Consider the following 25,267-nt stretch of genomic DNA (forward strand, 5'->3'; position numbering starts at 1 on the left):
TAAGAGCAGAAGAAAATCCATAAAAACGTCTGTTTAAATGGAACTAAAAATACAGGAAAAAAAAAATAGCCCACTAAAGTAAAATCAGAATATCTGTTTCAAACAACAAGGTTGTAAGACACGAGAATACAGAATAGAAATCTAAAATATTACTCTGGCATTACATAAGACACTAGGAAGATTTTATCTAGAATATCATGCATAATTCTAGTGAGCACAGTGTTGAAGGAAGGCACAGCAAACAACAAAAATGTAAAGCAGAAGACAACCAATAAGATTCTGTTTTGAAGAGTACAGGTGGGTGTCACCTAATGAGAATCCTGCATTTTCCCATGCCCTGATTTTCCCCCCTCTTCTACTCAAGTAAATTATACAAAATTCTTTCACAGGAACTCAACTCCTACACCTGTAGTCATGCATAACAGGATTCTTGTCAGAGTTTCACCAGCGGCTTAAATTGCTTGCTTTTAAGCTGCTGATGGAACTCTAACAAGAATCACAAAAATCACAAGTGAGATTGGACTTTTAGTTACTTTTATCCCTTCTTCTGAATGAGGAGAGTGAAAGAGTGAGAAAGAAATGAGTTAGATGTTTAGACTGGTTGATGGAAGAACTTCTCTTGTCCTTTCCTCTTCTGAGAGTATTGTTTGAGGAGGAAGGACATTGCCAAGCAAAAATAAAATGAAAGGATTCCAGTATTTCAGGTGAATTTTTTCTTTTTTAAACACACAAAGGTTTAATAGTGGAATAAATTGCTGAAGGGGAGCATAAGAAGCTGCTAGGATAAATCAGTTAATTAAGTAACTTGGTCAGTTTCTGGAGGAGGGAATCAGCTCAGAGTGAGTTTTGTCATCTTCTCTAATCTCGAAATGATATTGTTACATTATACCATTTGTATTTATGTTTCTAAATAAGATTTCTCAATTCAGGGAGATACATAGAAGAATAAGAAGATGAACCCAAAGGACCCTTCTTTGCCTAATATCTATCATGTAACTGAAATGTTTTCCACTAATTTTCCTTTTCATTCTAGATACTAGAATGCTCCTTAAAAATGAAGAGATAGCCAACATACTTACACAATGAACCAGAGGTAGTCCGCCTTCTGTTTAAACTTCTTTGTTTGGCTTTTTCAGAAGCCAAAAAACCTCGTGTTTGAATATTTCTTTGTACTGGACTCTGCTGTGGTTCTGGTGCCTTCTCCACTCCATGAAAATATTTCATATGATAATGTAGCAACTTGGCTTTGCGGAATGATTTTGAACAGTCCAAGAGCTTGCATCTAAACTTGTGATCTTGGTCAACAGTCGCAGCTTTTGAAGCAATAAAATCATGTGTTCTCTTAAAAGTTTTTGTTACTGTAAGGACAAAACAAATAAGAATCCCCCATGCTTTTGCTATATTTATCATATGATTCTCTAAACTTAAAAAAAATTAAGAAACTAACATGTATTTAAACATAAAATACTATATTAGCTATGAAACAAGAAGTATTGTTGCTATTAGCGGCTTTTGAGATCAACAGCCTAGACAGGGACTAACCTGAGACTGTTTTCCTTACTGTGGTTTGATGTAACTACTACTAAAATCTCCATAAAAATGTTTATTAACCAATTGCTATTGTAATAGGGAACATAATATATTATATTATAGAGATTTTGCTTAACTGAAGCCTGTAGCACAACAGTAGTACAGTGATGCTGTCCACTATGGAAGCAGCATGAACACTACATGTTTCACTTAAAACAATAATAGCACATTCTATCAAGCTTCTTTAAACATTAGTATCTTATATTAGAGAGCACTGGTCAAGAGAAACATTTTTTGCTTACTAACATATAACTGATTGGGCATCAGGATTTCCTGATGTCAGATCCAACTATAAATATCTGTTAAAGTTAAGAGCTGTGGAGTGCTGCTACAGTAAGGGAAAAGTCAGAGCTGTCCTTCAAGTAAATTAGATTTATTAACAAAAGAACTTTAAAAAGTTCAGTAAACGTGAAGGCATGACATTAAGCAAAGGCATACTTAGGATGAATTTTAAGAAACATTTCCTACTCAGAGATTTATTAGACAACATATTCATTTCTCAATAGCGCTGCTAGAAAAAACTTTGTTCAAGTCTTCAAACTGGCCTGGAATAAGAGAATATAGTCTACAGAACATTGCTACATTGGCCAGAAGATGAACTAAATAGATTTATTCATACCTCTTCTAAGGTTCCAAACATTTCACTTATGTTTTTGATGGGAATTACTGTATTCTTGAAAGAAACATTTTGAATAACAAAAAAAAAACAAAAAAAAAAAACAGTCTGAACTTCCTGGGGTGCTGACAACTATACCTAAAAAAATTGTTCAAATGGGAAGATTACCAGAAAATTGGAGAAACGCCAACATAGAACAATTTAAAAAAAAGAGAAGAATGATCCCGGCAATAACCATCACATAAATCTAACTTGCATCACTAGTAAGATAAATCACTAAATATCTAGAGGCTAATGGAATAATATGAAAAATAACATGAGTTTGTAAAGAATAATTTTTTCTAGGGACAATGTTGTAGGTTTGTTTTTGTTTCTTTTTAAACAGAAGCGCAAAGTTAGTGAATAAAGGCACTGCAGTTCATGTTGCGTATTTAGATTTTAGTAAATCATTTGGATAAAACAAATACTTTATCACAAAAAACTCCACAAAAGGATATTAAATCATGATATCTCGAGTTAGGGGAGGGGAAGTATCTGGAAGGACCCAGAGCTAGCAAGTTCAAAGAACTGGAAATGGAAGTAAGTAGCCTGTTAATGAAAAAAAAATCACATTAAATTGGGAGGAGTTGAAAACACCAACAAGGACACAGAATTAATACAAAGCCATGAGAGATAACAAACGTGGTCAGAAAAGAGTGGGGGGAAATAATCTGAAAAAAAACTGACAGCAGTCACTTGGAGGGAGGAAGCTAGGAAGCCGTATTGCCAAGATGAGCTAGGCATAAGAGCAAATAGCAATTTTCATAAATATTTTTAATACAAGATAACAAAAATGGCCAATGCAATTTAGGGCTAAATACACAGAGGCATCATGGAGCAGGAAAGTAAACTGTTCTGGTGCGACTGCATCTGAAATGCATTCAGTTTGGGGTACTACTCTGTCTGAAAGAAACTGACAAACCTGAAGGAGTTCAAAGAGAAAAGCAACAGAAGTACTCAATAGTGCTAGACAGACTGATTCCTGGGGAAAGTAGGAGAGCTTATACATACACAGCAGGTTGCCTAAGAGAAAAGTGGAGCGATTTAACAATCTACATTTACTTACTGGGAGCAAACAACAAGAACGAAGAGGAATTTTTTTAGGGTTGTACATGGGGGAAATAACAAGGAGAAAGGGGAAGAAAAAATTAAGAAAGGCAAAATTTAGGCCTGGGGTCAGTAAGAATTTCCTGACAGTGAGTGATTTCAAATCATTTTGATAATTTCAACAAACCTAAACAGGGCCATGCTATTGGGATGGCAAAGTCTGCCAACCCCAAAACCTAAAATATTGTATTAATAAAGAATGAAACATATAATGGAAGTGGAAGGAAATTTGATTCAATTTAGAAGTAACATGGAGATGGGAAAACATTCAATTGCAGCAAGGAGTACCAATAGGGTCTCAGGCTTCAACAAAAGAAATATGAAGATGACAAGGAATACTATTGTACAATTGTCATGATTAGACCCCGTCAGGTGTCCTGTATCCAAGCTTGGTGTATCTTTCTTCCACAGAGATGTACAAATTCTTGCAAAGGTACAGAGAATAGCTTCTAACTGATCTGATAAACTGAAGTTTGGAGAAGAGGAGGCAACAGAGGAATTGAGGATGGGCTGGAAACAGGAGAGAGAAAGGAAGGGAGAGCTTACTGCAGTGATTCTCAAACTTTTGTACTGGTGACCCCTTTCACATAGCAAGCCCCCTTATAAATTAAAAATACTTTTTTAATATATTTAACACCATTATAAATGCCGGAGGCAAAGCGGGGTTTGGGTAGAGACTGACAGCTCACGACCCCCCACATAATAACCTCATGACCCCCTGAGGGGACCCAACCCCCAGTTTGAGAACCCCTGGCTTACTGCAATGGGCACAAAGGAATCTATTCAAACTCTAGGGCAACAATAGGAAATACACAGACATGCCTGAATTTCAAACTACAAAGTTTAGGTTACCACGACATAGAGGCACTTTTCCCCCTTCATACGATAATGCCCACATGGAATTCTCTGCTCATGGGAATTAATATAAAGTTGGTGTGCGACTGTTCTACCCAGGAAGACCTTGGGAAGAAATTGTACCCCAAGGAAGCACAATCTCTCCCAAGCTTGATGGTAGGAAAGGAAAGGGTACAGAGGTGGAAGGGGGAAGCTCCTCCTCTCCCACAACAGCCCAGGAAAAACTGGACCTTGACTACTGTGATTCTTGGTCACATGCACTAGCTATTAACAGAATTACCCAATTTGGGGACAGTAAGGTACTTTTTACTGAGGACATACCAGCAATGAACTTTCAGAGGTTCCACCTTTTTCTGGAGCACTATGGGGTGGGGGGGGAGGAGAAGAACTCAATATTGCAAACAAGCAATTTCTTGTGAATATTGAGGTCTATCAGTGTGAGCCCTCTATGTATCCCACCATTTATTTTGGGGTTCTTATGACCTAGAATGCTGAAAGAGAAAATTACTTACCATAATTCTGGCCTTCTGCCCCAGATCACCAATCCATAAATCATACGTATCTTAAACCTCTGGCTTGTGAGGGATCCTATTTGATTTAGAACTTTCAGCTAAGCTGTTAGGGTAATAACCAATAGAGGGCGCAAGCTAAAGCATGCAGACTTCCTGAGAGTCAGTAACTGTTTATCCTTAAATTACTTTTCATACAAATAGAAGAAAGATAATCAACTCTTCGGAACTCTACCTCTCACCCAACCACTGACCACTCATTCTACAGCTTCATGTATCTTCCGAGGACAAAATCTTCAGTTACATGGGTTATTCTGTTTATTCTTTTAAAATTGGTATGACACGGCTTTCTTCTACTCCTCTGGAACTTCCCCAGTTTTCAAAACTGAGGCCATGTCTGCGCTAGAGTTTTGTTGACAAAAGTTATGCCACTTTAATTAAACCCGCTGTTGCATGTCCACACTATGCTCTTTGTGTCCGCAGAGCATATCTACACTAGCAGCTCTTGCATTGACACAGAACAGTGCACTGTGGGTAGCTGTCCCACTGCACAACTGGCTGCAGGATGCTTTGGGAAGGCTTTGTAATGTCTCATGGGGGCAGGTACAGCTCACAGAGCTCTTCACACTGAGAAATGTCAAAGCTTCCCAGAGCTTTGAAAGGGGAGGGGTACATGCCTGCAGGGAAGCCAAGTTCTAAATACAGAGCAGAGCAGTCACGGTGGGCATTCTGGGATACTGGCAGAGGCCAGTTATGTCAACATAATGAATGGTGGCGTCTACACTGATGCTTTGTCATTTTAACTTTGTCACAAAAAGCTTTATGCCTCTTGGCAAGGTGGTTTTGTTTTGCCACCAAAAGTAGTTTTGTACACCTCCACTGTTTTGTTGGCAAAAGCTGCCTTTTACCGACAAAACTGTGTAGCATAGACAAGGCCTTATTAAAAATTAAGCCTGTGAAACCAGGATTTGAAAACTACTCTGATTGCATTACTTACGTATTGTACCTCTTTCTAGCACCTTCAATGTTTCCAGAACCCACTGCACTAAAGATGTTGCTGTCTGGAGTAAAAATGTCAAAGTCCTCAATTTAGTGAGCTCTTCTCAGTTCACAAAGCTCTGAGCAGCCTTTGGGCATAGAAGATTACTTGACCCATTGCAAACAGCATCTGAGACACCAATTACACCTAAAGTTATGAGGGTAAACCGAGCCACATAGCCCATACATTTGCTTCACCTGTGCCAGTATTAAAACGATAGAGGAACTGGAATACACAGAACACATTGAAAGATCTAACATGCAAGCACAGAGTGCACAACCAGTGCAAACTTCAACACATGCTTCAGAGCTAGGGAGATGAGGCAATTTAAAGCCTCCCCCTTCAGATCAAGAGGTGGATTCAGCCCTTCAACTCTAAAAGTGGAACTTTTAAGATACTGAAATGGTTCTCTATATCTAATGACTTGTCAAAATGCCAGTCTCCAGTGCAAAGCCGCTGGCTGAGGCAAAAGCTTTGTTTGACTACTCTTTTCTAGAGCAGCCAGGTGGCATAATGCTTGCCCGTATTCACTGGCTTGAGTTCACAACTTTTATGGTGCCTTGGGAGGAATCATGACCCATGCAGCTGCAGGATATGCAGCAGTCCTGTCAACTGGAGGAAAACATTTTCTGCATTTGAAGGGACTAGGCTGCTTCTCCTTACCTGAAAACCAAGGATGAAATGACTACAAAGTTTAGAAAAAGTGGTCACAAGTCCTATGTAGACTGAATCCTTGATGCATGTCCAAACTAGCACACTTCAAGCATAATCTTAGAAAACAACACTAGGAACTTCACAGCAGAACCACGGAAAGCATAGGAGGCATTTTTAAAATCAGAAACCAACTTCTAAGTATCAAGCACGCCCTTGAGGAGCCAAGCACCAAGAGTAGCTGTGGAGTGATTTTGAGCCTGTTCGCAGACAGAAGAGAAAACAGATACTAGCTGTCAGAACAGATGATGAACAGTCTGGCTCACATCCTATTAGTTAGAATGCCTCTTGACTGAGTTAATTCCCATCAACCGTTCGGTCACCCCACAGAAGCATGAGATCCACAGGGTGGAAATCTACTGGACCAGTAATCTTTAATCTTTTTTCCTCATCATTTTTTAAGAATTCAAATACAGTAGCAGAATATGACTGTTATCCTTTAAAATTTGAAATTATATAAAAATAAAAAAACAGCCACATGCAACACTATTGTTGAAAATTTAACTAAAACTTCCGGAAATTTAAAATTTACGTTCCATAAAGCAATATTTCGCCCCTGTTAAACATACTATACATGAAGGTATATATTAAAATCCTAACAAGTAATGAAAAGTATTACAACAGATGCACATTTTGAATGCTAAACAGTGCAGTGTGTCATGTTTTTAGATAGTTGTGGCACAAACCGAATCTTGAACTCAACTCTCAGCAGGTAAGAGAGAAGACACCAATTTTTAAAACAGTTTTATGTTTAAAAGTTATTGTTAATGTTCACACATATGCAGATTTTTTGTGTGCTGCATGCAAATTACACAACAATCTCACAACTAACATGCAGCACCAACACCACACACAGCCAAGGATAAAAATGAAGCCAAGTCATTCTACTTGACTTTGGAATATTCTCCCAAAAGGAAGAGATGGAAATTCTATTCCTTGTGACTTTAGAACTAAGCTGCATAAACAATAGATGAAAATAATAGGAAAGAATGCTCCATTTTCCTGAGATGTTTCAGAGTAGCAGCCGTGTTAGTCTGTATCCGCAAAAAGAACAGGAGTACTTGTGGCACCTATTTGTTAGTCTCTAAGGTGCCACAAGTACTCCTGTTCTTTTTCCTGAGATGGTAGGTCATTTCCATCTCCAATTTCCAGGATCTTATATTGCCCATTTAAGAGCATGCAAACAATACTAAAGGCAGTCTGCAGACACTCAAAAACAAATAGCTGAAGAGACTTTCCTATTTGGTCATTTAAGGTATTTGGATGATTCATTCATGGAATGAATCAATTCAGCTTTAAAACCACACAAAGCACCTTTTTTTGCTTTCATCTCCATAGATACAACCCCTGTTTGAGAGACAAGAATAGACAGACACAGAGTCAGCACAAGATAAACCAGGCATACAGCTAGAACAATGCATATTTAAAACCAAGAAGTTTTCATTAACCTTTTTAAGACAAATGAGGGCGGAAGAGGAGAGAGAGGAACCTGGTTACGACCTGGAGTGCAGGTTTTACAAGCAAAGAAGCTGATTCCTAAGGTCTAGTCTCCACTAGATAGTTCTGCCAGTTTAACTATACACCTCTACCCCGATATAACGCTGTCCTCGGGAGCCAAAAAATTTACCGTGTTATAGGTGAAACCACGTTATATCGAACTTGCTTTGATCCGCCGGAGCACGCAGCCCCACCCCCCCGGAGCGCTGCTTTACCACGTTATATCCGAATTCGTGTTATATTGGGTCGCGTTATATCAGGGTAGAGGTGTATCAATATAGTTGAGCAGCAAACGTTCCTTGTGAAGGAACAGTTGTATCAATATAAAAGTACTTACACTGATACAGCATATTCCAGTTCCCTGACTGGCATCAGCTACATCAGTATAAGCACTTTTATAACAAGTAACTGCATCTACACTAGAGCTTTTAGCAGCACAGTGATGCTGGCAAAAATCACACCCCTGACTGACATAGTTATGTTACCAAAACTTTCTAGAATAGGCCTGCCCTAAATTTGCAGAAGAACAAGTTCTTCTGAGATTGGTTTACGAAGCTGTCAGTCTCTACGGAAATAAAAAGGGACAATGAGAGTCAGGTGCAGACACACCAAGGTAAGTTGGCCACTCCCCACTGTCACAATCGTAATTTTACTGCATCCCAATGCAGGCTACCTGTATGTTTATGGAATGATAGAATTTTTCTTGTTCATCAGATAACAGTTTGGGGGCAATGGTCTGAGAGGGATGGATGTGCACTCTGGCACCCAGGACAGATGGGAAAAAGATGGATCTCAACCATATCTCCCAGGACTGCCTACTGCTGATGTGTTTCTCATTTAAAGCGAATATATTGACAATTTCTCCTGAGAATATCATGCAGTCAAGTCTGCGATGGGATGCAAGTCAGTTACGCTACAGACTTAGTATTATTGATTACTATCAGTGAATGCAGCTAACACTTTTAATCACAGAAAATCTATTTTGGTCAAATCAACAGAGGCTGTGGCTCTCAGATAAGTACAACCACTTATAGGCTTCCATGGTTAACAATAGTTTGGACAAACATCTGTCAGGGATGGGCTAGGTTTAATTAGTCCTGCTTCAGCACAGGGGGCTGGATTCATTACCACTTGAGATCCCTTCCAGCCCTACATTTCTATGATAACTAAATATGCTATGAAATTATCAAATGATAAATGTTTTACTTTTACTTTGACAGCACTTACTCTTTGAAAAAAAGTGAATGATTCCTATTCTTAAAATCTTTCCAGTGAAACGTCAGCAAAACAAACTCAGTGTAGTTACATTCAGCATACCTTGTGTATGTCCGTCTACAAATACTTGACATTTTTATATTATGTATATTTACTAGAAGAAATGAAAAATGAAATATCAAATCCAGAAAACTAAACCTCTGATTTCCAGCAACCAATGTTTAATGACTCCGAACCAGAGTCAGAGGAAAAGAAACCACAAAGAGAAGACCAGAATTTTTGAGGTAGGGACGAGTAAGTACACCATGCACCAGATATAAACAGCCACCATATGGTGCAGTTATATACTGTATTTATTGTGCCTTTAGAGAGTTTCAATAGTTCACTCAGTCTCATACCCTAAATTAACTTCTATGTTTCTTTAGAATAGCCAAGGCCTGAGCAAGCGCTCCCATTTGCAGTCTGGTAATCTAAATAAATCAGTTATTTTATGACTCTTGAAATGATTAAGGCACTGCCAGTTTTCTACAGAATTCTCACAGATGTATGTACAGCCAGAGCTCATCTCTACATGGGCAAAAACAAAACTACAGAAGCTCCAGGGTCATGTGCTACCTGCAGATTTCCCTTCTGCTAGGCAAGGGACCAAGCAGGTTTGTAAATGTGAGAAAAAGGGCAAGTGAGGGAGGGTTACAGTTACTTGAATTCATGAATATTTGATTGCACACCAGCATTATACTCTTCTATTGTGCCCTATAGCAAGCAGTAAGCAGAGCTTCCATCTGACAGCAGCCACAGGCATGCTTCACAGAGCTTTGCACTACAAACCTGAGAAACTCCCTCTTGGAATTTCAACAGACATTCAACTAAAGCTCCTGTTTTGTCCTTTTCCTCTTCCAGCCCCATACAATCCCAGCTCAAACACCTTCTCACCTCAGCAGGAGGAGGGTTCTAAGTGGTAAAAGATGTCAGAATCCAGACCACTGTAGGGCACATGTGGAATCCTGAACTCAAGACTTGGAAGGCAAGTGAAGGAGGAAAATATTTGCAATTGTTTTAATTTTTAATTCTAAGGATTACTTGAATTTTTTCTAAAATTAATATAAGATAGTGTTTGAGATCCCAAATCATTAACAAACATGTAGACATACAGATCACAAATAAATACATTTTAAAAGGCGTCAGAACCTGAGTTAAGGTAGCTCAGGGTTGTCTGTTTCTACTGTAATAGTTGACAATATTACAAGAAAAAGTATTCTTTGTAGTGATGCCTTCAACTCTTGTAAAGGAAATACAACTCTGAATTCAGACCTTGAGAGGTAACTAAAGGAGACACTAATTTTCAGCTACTTTGTTTTCAAATATATTTATTTGTAGTCTAAGTCTCTACACATTTCTATTACTAATTTTGGATCAAACGTTATTATAAACTGAAATGCTTTTTAAAATTATTTGGAATCAAACATTTTTGAAACTACTTAAAAACTTTGCTTTCTAAATGAATACACAAAGGTTATATCATGGTAGCTTTCCAGGAAAGGTATATCCCTTTTCTAGCTTTTTATTAAAATTAACTGCTAATCCAAATGTTTTACAACCTTTCCCTGTTATAGATTCAAAGGCCAGATGGGACCGTTGTGATCATCTAATCTGGCCTACTGTATAATACAGGGCAGAGATCTTCTCCAAAATAATTCCTAGAACAGATCTTTTAGAAAAAACATCCAATCTTGGTTTAAAAATTGCCACTAATGGAGAATCCACCACAAAACCTGGATAAATTGTTTCGATTATTAATTACTCTCACTGTTAAAAATTAACACCTTATTTCCAGTCTGAATTTGTCTAGCCTCAACTTCCAACCACTGGATCATGTTTTACCTTTCTCGGCTAGACTGAAGAGTCCACTATTAAATATTTGTTCCCCATGTAGATATTTATAGATTAATCAAGTCACCCTGTAACCTTCTCTTTGTTAAACTAAGTCGATTGAGCTCCTTGAGTCTACTGCTATAAGGCATGTTTTCTAATCCTGAATCATTCTCGTGGCTCTTCGCTGAATCCCCTCCAATTTATCAGCATCCTTCTTGAACTATGGGCACAAGAAAGGGATACAATATTCCAGCAGTGGTTGCCCCAGTGCCAAATACAGAGGCAAAATAAGCTCTCTACACCTACTCAAGATTCCCCTGTTTATGCATCCCAGGATCACACACGCTCTATTTGGCCACAGCATCACACTGGGAGCTTATGCTGATTATTCACCACGATTGCCAAATCTTTTTCAGAGTCACTGCTTCCCAGGATTGAGTCCCCCAACCTGTAAGTATGGCCTACATTCTTTGTTCCTTGGCGTATACATTTAAATTTTTGCCATATTAAAACACATGATTTACTTGCACCCAGTTTACCAAGTGACCCAGATTACTCTGGATCAGTGACTTACCCTGTTCATTATTTACCAGTCCCCCAATGTGTGTGTCATCTGCACCCTTTATCAGTGATCATTTTATATTTTCTCCCAGGTCATTGATTTAAAAAAAAAAAAAAAGTGTTAAATAGCATAAGGCCAAGAACCAATTCCAACAGAACTGCAAACACCTGCTCAATGACAATTCCCTATTTAGAATTACATTTTGAGACCTATACGTTAGCCTGTTTTTAATCCATTTAACGTGTCCCATGTTAATTTTATATAATTCCAGTTTTTTAATCAAAATGCCATGTGTTACCAAGTCAAATTCATAGTATATCAACATTATTACCTTTATCAACCAAACTTGCAATCAAAAAAAGCTATCTAGTTAATGTGACAGGATGTGTTTTTCATAAACCTATGTTGATTTGCATTAATTACATTACCCTGCCTTTAACCCTTTTGCTAGCCACTAGTTCTATTAAATTATAGAATATAATTTAAGTACTATACATATGAGAATGCCATAATCCAAAAACATATGATTATTATATGGAGGCATCAACTGCAGCTCCATAGTTAAGGCTGAATTTGCACTTAAAGTTCAACCACTTTATGTATGAAGAATAGAGCATATTGTACCCACTGAAATCACAGTACTTGCAGAATTAATTTTCTAAGAATTTACATGTAAATCTATTAACTAATTTATAAAAATTAATTTAAAAATGGGTCCTTTAAGAAACTGAATACTCTATCAAATAAGATCATTCAGGATTTATAAATTCTAATGTATTGTCTATCAACAGACATTGGCAGAGAGGTGAACGTTGAGTGGATCTGGTGTGACAGGTAGGATTTTTCCCTTCCATTATTTTTTATAACAAAGTTTGTCAAAGGCTGAAGATTACTAATCTCCTTCAGGGATACACAATAAAAATTGTTCTCTTTCAAAATGGCCATGATCAACCATTGCTTTGAACAGGACTGAGGCCACAGGATACCCTTAGTAAAGATGGTCACCACCGAATTCACCTGTTCCTAACAGTGTTCCTAGGGCATCTTCCCTGAAGGTTGTTTGGCTTCATTGCCACTGTGAACAATGGGAAACAGGGACCATCCTAGCTGAGGATCAGTTGAGAACAGTGGAAAATGGCAGTCATTTTGAAAGAGGGAACTTCAGGAATTTCTCTGAAGGAGATTTTGTGCCAAAGCTACTCGTGAAGAAACTTTTGGTTATGAAGAACAGCATCAAAAGATGACCCTTAATCCGAAAAATGTTTTTTAAAAATCTACCTGTTGCATCAGATCTACTTAACAGAGATGGGAAATGGAGGGACAGGGACTGTGAGCATGTGTACAAAGGGACGTAGAAGGGCAAGAGGGAGAGGGAATCAAGTGTGTATAATCTACTACTCTAACAATGTCAAGCAGCTGTATATCCAGTATAACTGCTCAATATACTCTGGCTGCTTTACACTAGTTCAGAATGGCATACACTAGCAAGAATGGATGAATCAAGCCTTAAAAGTTAATTTTCAAAATTTCCTATCTTCAAATAACTGGAATTTTCACAGCATGACATTCTCTTGGGGCTTCTAATTTACTGTTTATGTATGAAAATTCTAATAATTATAAAATATATAACAACGGAAATCCCACACAACTATGTTAAAATGGAGTTAAGATCAAAAGTATGTATTATTATGTTTAGGGTAAAGAAACATTAAAGAGATGTCAATTATCCCCACAAAGAAGAATTATAACCCCAGAAAATTCAAAGTTAAGGTTAACTTAAGGAAATCCATACATGTTACAGTGTGGAAATGCACAGTTAGGATACCCCAACGACCTTAACTCTCCCCTGCAGACATTTAAAAAAGGGGGGAAATATATAGAAGAAATTAATATCACTTTAAACATCAGTTTAATCTTATTTGGGACCACAAAACACAAATATATTGATCAAGATTGTATGATTATTGCATGTATGAGACTGTGGAGTTACCCTACCTTTCACATAGCTAAAACCCAATCATTTGAAATGCAAAATTACCACTGTGTTTGCAGAAAATTGTTCATAACCACCCCAAAGTTAATCTATAATAAAGTATGTATTTTTCCTTTATCCAGCATTCATCCAAATGCTTGCTTCCATCTCCCCTCCCCACTTTTTTTTTTGTAAATAATCATGTAATAGAGAAATGTTTGAAAAGAAAAAAAAGGTGCCTAGTGCCAGTGTTCTATCATAAATACACAAAAATACAAAGAAGGCATCACGTTTTAGATTTGTTAAATCTAAATCTGAACCTGTAATAGAAGGCTCTTGGGTTTCAGTAGATGTAAAGGAGAGCTCACGGTCATCAACTTTTTCTTCCTTTAAACTGATGTTCACATCAAGCGGTGTGGTCTGTGATACATCGCCAGAAGATTGAGGTGCTTGTTCACTGGCGTTTTGGTCAGACTCAACAGGAATTTCTAACTGAACTATAAGAAAAAGAAAAAAGGAGTTTATGGGAGCAAAATACACAAAAACAAACATCAGATAGCCAAAATACTGGAAAAGACTTAAGGCAAAAGAAGATGCGTTTGTCTCACCATTTTCTGTTTTAGGTGGATAATAGGAATGTGTGATACAAAACCTCCACTCCCTTCCCTCTTAGTGTTTGAATATCACATCCAGGCGTTCTTTTTAGCGTATGCACAACGTGGCACATGACCAGTATTCATCACTGAATTTGGTCCACTGGTTGGATCATTAGCTTCCCTGGCCCAGGGCAGGTTCTGATGGGGAGCGTGACATTAACGCCATTCCATGCCCCTCATCAAATCCAGTGATTCCAGAAGACCACACAGCCCGATTGGGTTTAATAGGCTGGATTTCCTGAGACAGTCGGGGAGAGAATGGAGTGGCTCTACCAAGGTATTTAAACTAGGGCTGTCAATTAATCGCAGTGTCATTTTGTTTAGTGTTCGTTCAGGGCCTAACAATGGGGTGCTGGTCTATGACGGGGGGGGTTCCTAGGGTGCAATAGTAATTAACTAATTAGTAAGTGAATAAATAAATATTCTATATGGTTCAACTAGTTCCAACAGGGATCCCTTAAATCTTAGAGAAACGGTTACTTTGGATTATCTAGGCAATCTATCCCCAGTTCAAGTGAATTCTAATATATCAACTGCACTTAAAGTTGATTTCATGTTTAGCTTTTATCAATCTTCTTTGCAAGTGGAAGTCATTTAAACTTCATCTTAGTTGTGTTATAACTAATTACTAAACAACTCTCCTTCATAATGACCCAAGAGCATACCATTACAACAAAGTACTTACGTTCCTCAGGTTCCTTTGGACTAGATGCTGGATCTTTCAAAGGTCCAATTTCAGCAAAAGTTGTTGTAACAAGATCTGTATTTATTATCTCAGGACTACCATTGGTTGACAACCTCGATGATCGTCTCCTAATTTGGTCTCTTTCATTGCTGTCTGGAGAGTTTTTCAACTTTTCCTGAGCTAAACAGCATAATAAATTTAATGTCATTGTGCAATACGCTGTCAATTATGAAAACATTGGAGCTTGACAATGAGGTACTACTGGTTATGTGGTTAACACCTGCAGATCACTTATGCCTCTACCTCCAATAACTGGAGTTCTGATTACTAAACAGGTGAGTAACTTCCGATCCTCCTTTGAGTGATTGTCCATATGCATATTCCATTGCTGGCGACTCCTAAGCAGTGATCTTATGTAATGTAGGTGGGAGCTTCAAGTCTTTTGGAGAATAAAGATTGCAGCACTCTCCTCAATTAAGTGATGGCAACTAGAAACAGTTTTCATTTACATATGCAAGATGGAACCTTTTGGTAACTGTTCAAAGGGTGCTCTCATTAAAGCCAAGAGAGCTAGACTCAGGGCCCATGGAGCAACAGGGTCCTTAACCAATGACAACATCTTAATCAGGCCTTTGAGGAACTTGATCACCGTTGGTTAGGAGAAGGTTGTACGGCTGTCTATAGGTGCATGATGGGCTGAGATCACCACCAAATGTACTTTGACTGAATTCAAGGATAAATTACTTTGTTTTATCTCCTGTGCGTAATTCAGAATTCAAGATATCAAGCAGTGATGAGGGGTGATGGACTTCCACTGGCACAAGTGAGAAAACCTGGTCCATTTCTCCAGGTAAGTTTCCCTCGTAATGTCCTTCCTGCTATTTATGAGGAATGAGCCTAAGAAGCCCTCAGAGCCAACAGGCAAAAAGTTCACTGTTCTGCCAGCAACTCCTGTCAGGCCAAACTCATTACACCAACCACATTGCTGTGATGTATTTATCTATAAAGAATGTCACGTAAGGTATCAAATGAAAGCTGCTGACACACTGATCATTAATATCATTGTGAAGGGTATGTATTAACACTACAGGAGAAATTATGTATACCTACTAATATTAAAAACTTTAAAGTCTGTAACCAAAGGAAGAAATAGGTTCCTTCCATGCAGGCAAGTAGGCAGGCAGGCAGAGTTATCTGTTAAATGTAAATTAAGCACAGCAGGCCAAAAAAAATGGGAGCTACATTTCCATGTCAAGTCAACCAGAAACAGGTTGGCAGGGGTGTGTGAATTCAACATGGCGCCAGCACACTGAAGAACAAACAGGAAAGCATTTCAAAGGTCTACTGAACTATAACAGGGGGTGCCAGGACAACACCTCATTATTCATTTCATGGAGGAACACCATTGGCAGAGGGGGATGACCTGTGAAGGAATAAATCCTGGATTCACTGAAAACCAGCAAGCTCTGCAGAAAGACTGAGGGAGAGAAACTGCTTTAGACAAAAGTTGGGGATGTGACATTTTAGTCTCCAGAAAGGGGGGTTTTACTTTAGTTTTATTTGTAACCGTGTGTTTTATTTTTACTCTATACTCACTTGAATATCTGTGAATCTTTTCTCTTTATACATGTTTTCACCATAAGAACGTAAGAGCGGCAGTACTGGGTCAGACCAAAGGTCCATCTAGCCCAATATCCTGTCTTCCAACAGCGGCCAATGCTAGGTGCCCCAGAGGGAATGAACAGAACAGGTAATCATCAAGTGATCCATCCCGTCACCCATTTCAAGTTTCTGGCAAACAGAGGCTAAGGACACCATCCCCCCCTGCCCATCCTGATTATCCCCTAGCTACTGAACTTATCTAGCAAAAAGAACAGGAGTACTTGTGGCACCTTAGAGCTTTTTTGAACCCTGTTACAGTCTTGACTTTCACATCCTCTTCTAATAAGGAGTTCCACAGGTTGGGGGGGGGGGGGGAGAAATACTTCCTTTTGTTTGTTTTAAACCTGCTGCCTATTAATTTCATTTGGTGACCCCTAGTTCATTTAGTGACCACATAAATAGATTACAGTGCTGTATTATTATAAAGGACCTGATCCTGAGCTGTAACCTTCCAGCTGTGTACACACTGTCTCTTGGGGAACAGCTTACCTGGTAATCACTGAGTGTGTCCAGTGACAGGGTCTGGATGCTACCGGGAACTCTCTTCAAAGGGGCTTTGGGGACTGAGGTGCACCTAATGTTAACCTGCGAAGCAAAATAGGATTGGCAGAGTCCTGAGGAGAGTGAGTAGTTGAAAGGCTGGCAGTGTACAAGAGCTGACAAAGAGCTATCACAGGATGTACTCCCTCACACTGGAGACAAGGGACCCACAATCCTGGGCGCCCAAGAAAGTGTCACATGAGGATATTCCTGACTGAAGAGAAGCAGGCATACTTTACAGTCAACAACCATCCAAACTCCATGCCCTGAGATAAAGGTATCTCCGATCCACATGTAGGATTTCCCCCTTGTTTTGTGATATCAGAGATCAGGAAACAAAGGTGAGGTTTTGGGCTGGGAAGCTGACAGGTTCAGGATGTCCAGGAACCAAAGCTGTCACAGCCATACCAGGTATACAAGGATCAGCTTGGCTGAATCCTGTCTTATCTTGCAGAGCACTCTGGAGACCATGGGAATTAGTGGACAGGCATAAATCAGAGCTCCCAACCACAGGATCAGGAAAGTATAGGCTATGGAGCCTGGGTTAACTCATCCCCTGGAACAGAACATCCAACGTTTCCTGTTATCTCATGTTGCATGCAGGTCTATCAAGGTTTAGCATCAGTCTGAAAATATGTCCCAAAAGATAGAATCTTTGATCTCCCACTTGTGTTTGGTAGACAAGGCCCTTCCATTTTCACTTTTTGTTTTGTTTAAAATTTCTGGGGAAATTTATCAGTGTTTATTTCAAAAATTAAGAAACAGGTGAAAATTGGTGCAAAAATTTAACTTCAGTTTTCTGAATACATGTCAGGGTTAATATTGGGGAACTGGAAGACAGAAAATAAAGGACAAATAAAGAAAATAAGAGTACTTCTGGCCTGGCTCCCCTTTCTGGACCAGGAGATGGTGGCTGGGTAACTTGGGTGACCCAGCTTCCATCTCTCCTTCTGGAGTGGGCTGGGAAGCAAGGTGGTCATCTCCTCACACTACCTTCCTCTACCTCTTCCAGGACCACTCCAGAAAGAGATAGCAGCTAGGTTATCTGGTTACCAACTTGCCATCTCGCCTTCCGGAGCAGAGAGCTGGGTCTAGGGAGTTCTGCACTTCTCTTTTTAGGACTTGAGAACTGACATACACACTCATGTGTACGTGTGTGTATCTTCTACTACAGTGCCTTACTTTAACAGATGGTCTTGGATTTACATTTAGATTAATTTAGTAACAATGAACAATATAATATACTGATCTCTCACATAACTGGTATTTTCATGTACACAAGTGGTCTAAAATTCAGGTGAAATATTGGTAAATACCAAATAATAGCTTTTATAAAACCTGAGATTTTTCTGGTTAAAAACAGTAAAACACAAAAACTAAGGGCCTTGTTGGTACAGCAGTGTCTGCTGAGATTGCCCACTACAGTATTCTGTAGATCAAGTAGATGTATGACCGAAAGAGAAACACAATGTGTGATGCACTAGTTCCATAGTCTGATGGCTTCCTGGCAGAGCTGGTAGGATCTTACCCCACCCTGCCTGTTGATGTAGAACATGGTTGTCGTATCGTTCTCTATTACCTGGACTAATCACACTGTGATGTACTGAAGGAAGGACTCGCAAGCCATGCATCCAGCTCAGCATTCCAAGAGACTGATATAGTTTCTTGCCTCTCTGGGTCCAGAGAGAAGCAAGAATGTATATCAATCTCTTGGAAAGGTTTCTCACGTGTGCTCCCCATGCCTTAAGCAAAGTGTCTATAGCTGTAATCCTGGATCGGAGGGAAGGATGGGAGGAGATCCAATACAGGCATTCACAGGGTTCTTCCAGGACAGACTGTACTACAATACTGTGGGGGGAGGGGGGTAAGAGGGGCATATCCAAGTGATGCCTGGAAGGGCATACGCTAGCCTGAACCAGACCTGAATGCAGTGGAGGTAAAGTCTGGCACATGGCATCATAAAAGGTACAGGAGACCATGTGTCCTAACATGGCAAGGCACATTCTTATTTATGTGGGTTTGGTTCTAGCTGTAGGATAAGGGATGACAGGTTCTTGAATCTGTCCTGGAGAAGATAAGCCACTGATTTGGTGGAGTCTAGAACTTCTCCAAATAACTTTATATTTTAGAGAGGAGACAAGCTGGATTTCTGCATGTTGACTCTCAGTCCTATCTAAGTTGTGGAACAGACAGGGCATCAGGTGGATGGATTACAAGACCTGTTAAGGAAGATCTGCTTCATATCAGACAGCTGTCAAGGTATGGGTATATGAAAAATGTTCCATCTTTCTTAGATATGGTGCTACTACTATTGCAAGCACTTTGGTAAATACCTTCAGTGAAGCCTGGAGTCCAAAGGGTATAACGTAGTATTGTTTGTGGTCGTCACCCACCATTAACTGTAGGTACTTCCTTCAAAACGGGATACCTACTGTCGCCTACACCTCACAGGGGATGCCTCCTGAAAGCAGGACAAACGCCATCATGATCATTGCCACTGATCTGGTAGCAGTGTCTGCTGCATCCAGAGCTGCTTGTAGGCTCACCTTAGCCACAAGATCATCTTCTGAGACTCTTCCCAAATTCTCCCCCTCAGGTCTGAGGGAAGTTTGTCACAAAGGCCTGTATTCTTTCATAATTCCTAAAATCACAGCAGGCCAGCAGGACTTGGTAAATGGTAATCCTTAATTGAAGGCTCACCAACGAGTACACTTTTCAACTCAATAAATCTAGTTTCTCTAGATCCTTGTCTCTGGGTGTTGATTTATACTGATGGGATTTTTCATTGGCCTTCATTACAAACAAAGAAGGTGGCATTGGAAGTACATGAGAGAACTGAGCCCCTTTGGGTGGAACCTGATATTTTGTCCCTTTTACAAGAGGCAGGAGCTACTGTGGTTTGGTGTTTTTGACAACACTTTCACTGGGTCCAATCACCAGAATGGCAATTTTTCCTGGTGTGAAGGACCGGGGTATATACACCAATTTGTAGGTCTGCTCCTGAACTTCTTCCATGGGGATCTGCAGAGTCTGCACAATCTTCTTAAGTTATTCTTGGAATCCCCAAAAGTCATCAATTTGAGAGAGAGTCTGCGGGACAACAGCTTCATCAGGGATGACAACGACGGTACCACCAGAGCCAGTATATCACCTGGTAATGAGACCTAATCCAAGTCCTCCTCTTATTCTGGTGGGGAGTGGGGAGGTGCTGGCTCTGGCACACCTTATGATGCCATGGTTGGTGGAAGTAATCTTGCAGATTGCTGGAGTCTATCCTGAGGCTCTGCCCTACTGTAGGAGAACCACGAGTCCCAATATGGCCAAATTGGAACCCACAGGCACTCCCAGTATCCTTCCCTGAAGGAATGTACAAATCCCTTATATGAAGAGTTTAGGTCCCATCCAGATTCTCTGTTATCACCTGAAGCCTCACATGAGGTTGATGAGAATACTCCACATCCATGAGGAGAGCTATGGCTCATGGAGTGAAGAGTTAGGCTAACAGGGTAGCAGGAGAGAGGTTGTCAACATTGTTTTAGTGCATCAAATGGCAGCAAAGCAGATAAAAGAGGTGACCCTGGCTCCTGCATGATCAGCAAGTCTCTGTGCCATAAACTTCAGTGCCAGCTGATGCAGTGGTGTGGCCAGAAGTGGCACTGGGTCTACGAACACTGACTGTGGTGCCAAGGCTGGCACCTTTCAACGCAAAGGTCTTGATGATGCCACAATCATGTAATGGATTGCTATCTGTGCTGAGTCTCTCGAGAAGAGGAGGTTACTCACCCTGTGCAGTAACTGACATTCTTCGAGATGAGTGTCCCTGTGGGTGCTCCACTCCAGGTGTTGGTGCGTCCCTGCGCCTTCGCTCGGAGATTTTTCGTAGCAGTACTCGTACTGGCCACGCATGCGCAGAGGCTGCCCCCCGCTGTGAGTCTAGGATAATAGTACACATGCGTGGCCAATCTCCTCAGTTCCTTCTCTACAACGGAGGCTACCCCAACTCCGAAGTAGAGGGGAGGAGGGTGGGTAGTGGAGCACCCACAGGGACACTCATCTCGAAGAACATCAGTTACTGCACAGGGTGAGTAACCTTCTCTTCTTCGAGAGAGATGTCCCTGTGGGTGCTCCACTCCAGGTGACTTAAAAGACGTATATCTTAAGGAGGTAGGGACTTCGGATCTGATAGGAACGCCGTTGATAGTACAGCCCTGCCCAAACGTATATCAGATAGAGGGCCTTGAGTAAGGGCATAGTGTTTAACAAATGTGTGCTCAGAGGACCAGGTGGCTGCTTTACAGATATCAGCCAGGGGAACTTTGCGTAAGAATGCTACAGAGGCAGCCATAGATCTAGTGGAGTGTGTTCTGATGCAGTCTGGAGGTGTAGCTTTCTTTATCTGATAGCACAACCGGATGCACTGGGAAATCCAGTTCGAAAGTCTCTGGGTAGAAATAGGCGTACCTTTGGAACGCTCCGCGATGGGAGACAAAGAGTCTGGAAGAATTTCTAAAAGGTTTGGTTCTATCCAAACAGAAGGACAAGGCCCTACGTACGTCTAGTGTATGCATTGAGGCTTCAAATGAGTTCGCATGTGGCTTCGGGAAAAAGGTCGGTAAGTGTATCGGCTCATTAAGGTGGAATGACGAGTGTACCTTAGGAAGAAAATTGGGGTGTAACCTGAGGGTAACCTTGTCTTTGAAAAATAGCGTATATGGTGGGTCTGCCATAAGAGCTGCTATTTCTCCTGCCCGCCTGGCGGAGGTAATTGCCACTAAAAATGCTGTTTTCATCGAAAGGTGTAAAAGGGAGCACGTGGCTAGGGGTTCAAATGGTTGCTGAGTTAGGCAAGATAGAACTAGATGAAGGTCCCACGGAGTGGTGGGTGGTTTTATGTCTGGGTATAGGGTTTGTAGTCCCTTGAGGAAGCGCTTGGTGATCGGATGAGCAAATACAGAAGTATCATCGATTTTGTCATGAAAAGTTGTAATAGCAGCTAAATGGACCCTGATGGAACTGGAAGAAAGGCCGGATTGCTTAAGGTCCAATAGGTATTCAAGTATGAGCGGAAGAGATGCTGACCTGGGACTAAGTTGTTTAGTTGAACACCAGTGTGTGAATCGTTTCCACTTACATAGATAGGTGGTGCGAGTAGATTGTGTTCTGCTATGTAGGAGCACTCTTTGAACTTGTTCAGAGCAATCTAGTTCGTTTTGGGAGAACCATGGAGGAACCATGCTTTGAGGTGGAGCATGGGTAGGTTGGGGTGGAGAAAACGGCCGTGATGTTGTGATAGGAGGTTCGGAATGAGAGGCAAGGGGATTGGTGGTCGAATCGACATTTTGGTGAGAAACGGAAACCAGGGCTGTCTGGGCCATGATGGGGCAATTAGGATCACCTTGGCCCCATCTGTTCGTATTTTTATCAGGACCCTGTTCAGAACCGGTATCGGGGGAAACGCATAGAGTAAGGCCTGGTCCACACTAACCCCCCAATTCGAATTAAGGTACGCAAATTCAGCTACGTTAATAACGTTAATAACGTTAATAACGTAGCTGAATTAGACATACCTTAGTTCGAACTTACCGCGGTTCAGACGCGGTCCACACGCGGCAGGCAGGCTCCCCGTCGACTCCGCGGTACTCCTCTCGCTGAGCTGGAGTACTGCAGTCGACGGCGAGCACTTCCTGGTTCGACTTATCGCGTCCAGACCAGACGCGATAAGTCGAACCCGGAACTTCGATCCCCAGCCGCCGAACTAGCGGCTGGGTGTAGACCAGCCCTAAGTTTTGGTTCCATGGGATCATGAATGCGTCTCCCAAGGAATGTTTGCCTAGCCCTGCTCTGGAGCAAAAATTGAGACATTGCTTGTTTTTTGCAGTTGCAAAGAGGTCTATTTCTGGGTAGCCCCAAATGCGGAATATGTTGTGAATGGTGTGCTCGTTTAATTCCCATTCGTGATCCCACGGGAAACGTCTGCTTAGTTCGTCCGCTGTGGTATTCATCACTCCGGGAAGATAGGCCGCTGATACCCGGATGTTGTTCGCAATGCACCAGTTCCAGAGCTTCAGAGCCTCTGTGCACAGAGAGTGGGATCGAGCTCCCCCTTGCCTGTTCACGTAGAACATGCATGCAATATTGTCTGTCATTATGCGTATGTGTTGGTTCTTGATCAGTGGCAGGAATTGACGGCACGCATTGCGAATGGCTCGAAGTTCTAGGACGTTTATATGGAGAGAGGACTCGGTTGAAGACCAAAGCCCCTGGGCTGTGTGGTGAGACATGTGTGCACCCCATCCTGTCAGAGATGCATCGGTCGTCAGTATGAGGGATGGAGCCTGCTGAAGAAAGGGGACTCCAGAGCAGAGGTTGGAGTGAATTGTCCACCACTGTAGAGAATCTTTGACTCGGATAGGTATGGAGAGAGTCTTGTTTAGAGGGTGCACATTCGGTCTGTACACCATGGCCAACCACGCTTGGAAGCACCTCATGTGTAGACGTGCATTTTGGACAACGGAGGTGCACGAGGCCATGTGACCTAGTATTTGTAGGCAGTCCCGGACAGTCACCTGGGGACTGTTGCGAATCGTTGTGGCCAGTTGACTTATAGAATTGAAGCGGGCTGGTGGGAGAGATGCCAACCCCGTCCGGGAGTCTAGGTATGCCCTTATGAACTCCAGATGTTGGGTGGGGTATAATGTGGATTTGTTTGTGTTTACTTGCAGGCCTAAAGATAGGAAACAATCGATGCTAAGTCGTATGGATCGGAGAGCTTCGTCGAACGTTGAAGCTTTGAGGAGGCAATCGTCTAGGTAAGGAAATATTACGACCCCTTGTTTTCTGAGGTAGGCTGTAACTACGGCTAGGATCTTGGAAAAAACACGGGGGGCCGTGGACAGTCCGAAGGGGAGAACCCGGTATTGGAAATGTGTGGAGCCGAGAGTAAAGCGTAGGAATCGTCTGTGGGACGGGTGTATAGTCACATGAAAATAGGCGTCCTGTAGGTCGAGGGCTGAAAACCAGTCGCCCTGCTCCAGCGCTGGGATTATAGTGGTGAGCGTGACCATCTTGAACTTTTGCTTTTTGACAAATTTGTTGAGCAGCCTGAGGTCGAGGATTGGTCGCCATCCCCCATTTTTCTTCTCTGTTAAGAAATAATGGGAATAAAACCCCTTCCCTCTGTGTGGTTCTGGAACAGTTTCTACTGCTCCCAGTTGAAGGAGATGCTGCACTTCTTGGAAGAGTAGTTGCTCGTGAGATGGGTCCCTGAAGAGGGACGGGGAGGGTGGGTGGGTGGGAGGGAGGGAGAGGAAGGGGATGGCGTATCCAATTGTAACTACCTCTATGACCCATTTGTCGGATGTAATTTTCTGCCATTGATGAGAGAATGGTCGTAGGCGGTGTCCAAAGATAGGTGTGCCGGCTGAAGTGGGAACGCTGTTTTCTAAACCCTCGACCAATGCTTCAAATCTGCCTATTAGTTGGAGGGGGTTGCAGCGCCCCTGTAGAGTTAGGACGACGACGTTGGAATCTTGGTCTTTGGCGTTGTTGCGGCTGCTGTTGTTCCTGCGGTCTATAGGAATGTTGTGTAAATGCGGGGTAGCGTGGACGTTGATAAGGTTGGTATCTAAATTGTCGTCTTCTGGTCGCAGGTGGCTGGAGGCCTAGGGACCCGAGGGTTGCTCTTGCGTCCTTCATCGAATGAAGCATGTCGTTTGTGGTGGAGGCAAAAAGTTTTTCCCCGTCGAAGGGAAGATCTTCAATGGTGCTCTGGACCTCTCGAGGGAAGAAGGAGGAAGAGAGCCATGAACCCCGTCGCATGACCACTGCTGTGGCGGTCGACCTTGCTGCAGTGTTAGCTACATCGAGGGCCGCTTGGAGAGCGGTGCGTGATATGGTTTGTCCCTCGGAAACCAGAGCTGTGAATTGTTGTTTCTTCTACTCTGGGATGTGATCAATAAAATCCATGAACTTACTATAGTTTTTGTGGTCATATTTTGCAAGGACTGCGGTATAATTAGCTATGCGAAAATGTAGCGTCGAGGATGCACATACTTTACGGCCGAAGAGGTCCAGGCGTTTACTGTTGTTTGGCCCTCTGGTTCGCTGCGTCCACTACCAATGAGTTTGGCGCCGGATGGGT

The 25,267-nt window shown here is 41.5% G+C and overlaps 1 protein-coding gene across 4 annotated transcripts in view; it reads right to left on the minus strand.

The window, feature by feature from the left end:
- PHF20 (PHD finger protein 20) overlaps positions 1–25,267 on the minus strand; it is a 153,219-nt gene that overhangs the window by 72,263 nt on the left and 55,689 nt on the right. For 2 of the 4 annotated variants that reach the window (XM_026656849.1, XM_026656847.1), the window contains exons 8-10: positions 14,926–15,105; positions 13,905–14,081; positions 1,080–1,358 (exon numbers count right to left, since the gene is read on the minus strand). In XM_026656849.1, coding sequence (XP_026512634.1) covers positions 1,080–1,358; positions 13,905–14,081; positions 14,926–15,105 — 636 coding nt within the window. The remainder of the gene's footprint in view (positions 1–1,079; positions 1,359–13,904; positions 14,082–14,925; positions 15,106–25,267) is intronic. The other 2 variants (XM_026656848.1, XM_026656850.1) reach the window with 2 other exon arrangements.

This window comes from Terrapene carolina, unplaced genomic scaffold (assembly GCF_002925995.2).
Source record: "Terrapene carolina triunguis isolate 2854851 unplaced genomic scaffold, T_m_triunguis-2.0 Scaffold233, whole genome shotgun sequence".
Classification (NCBI taxonomy): domain Eukaryota; kingdom Metazoa; phylum Chordata; order Testudines; family Emydidae; genus Terrapene; species Terrapene triunguis.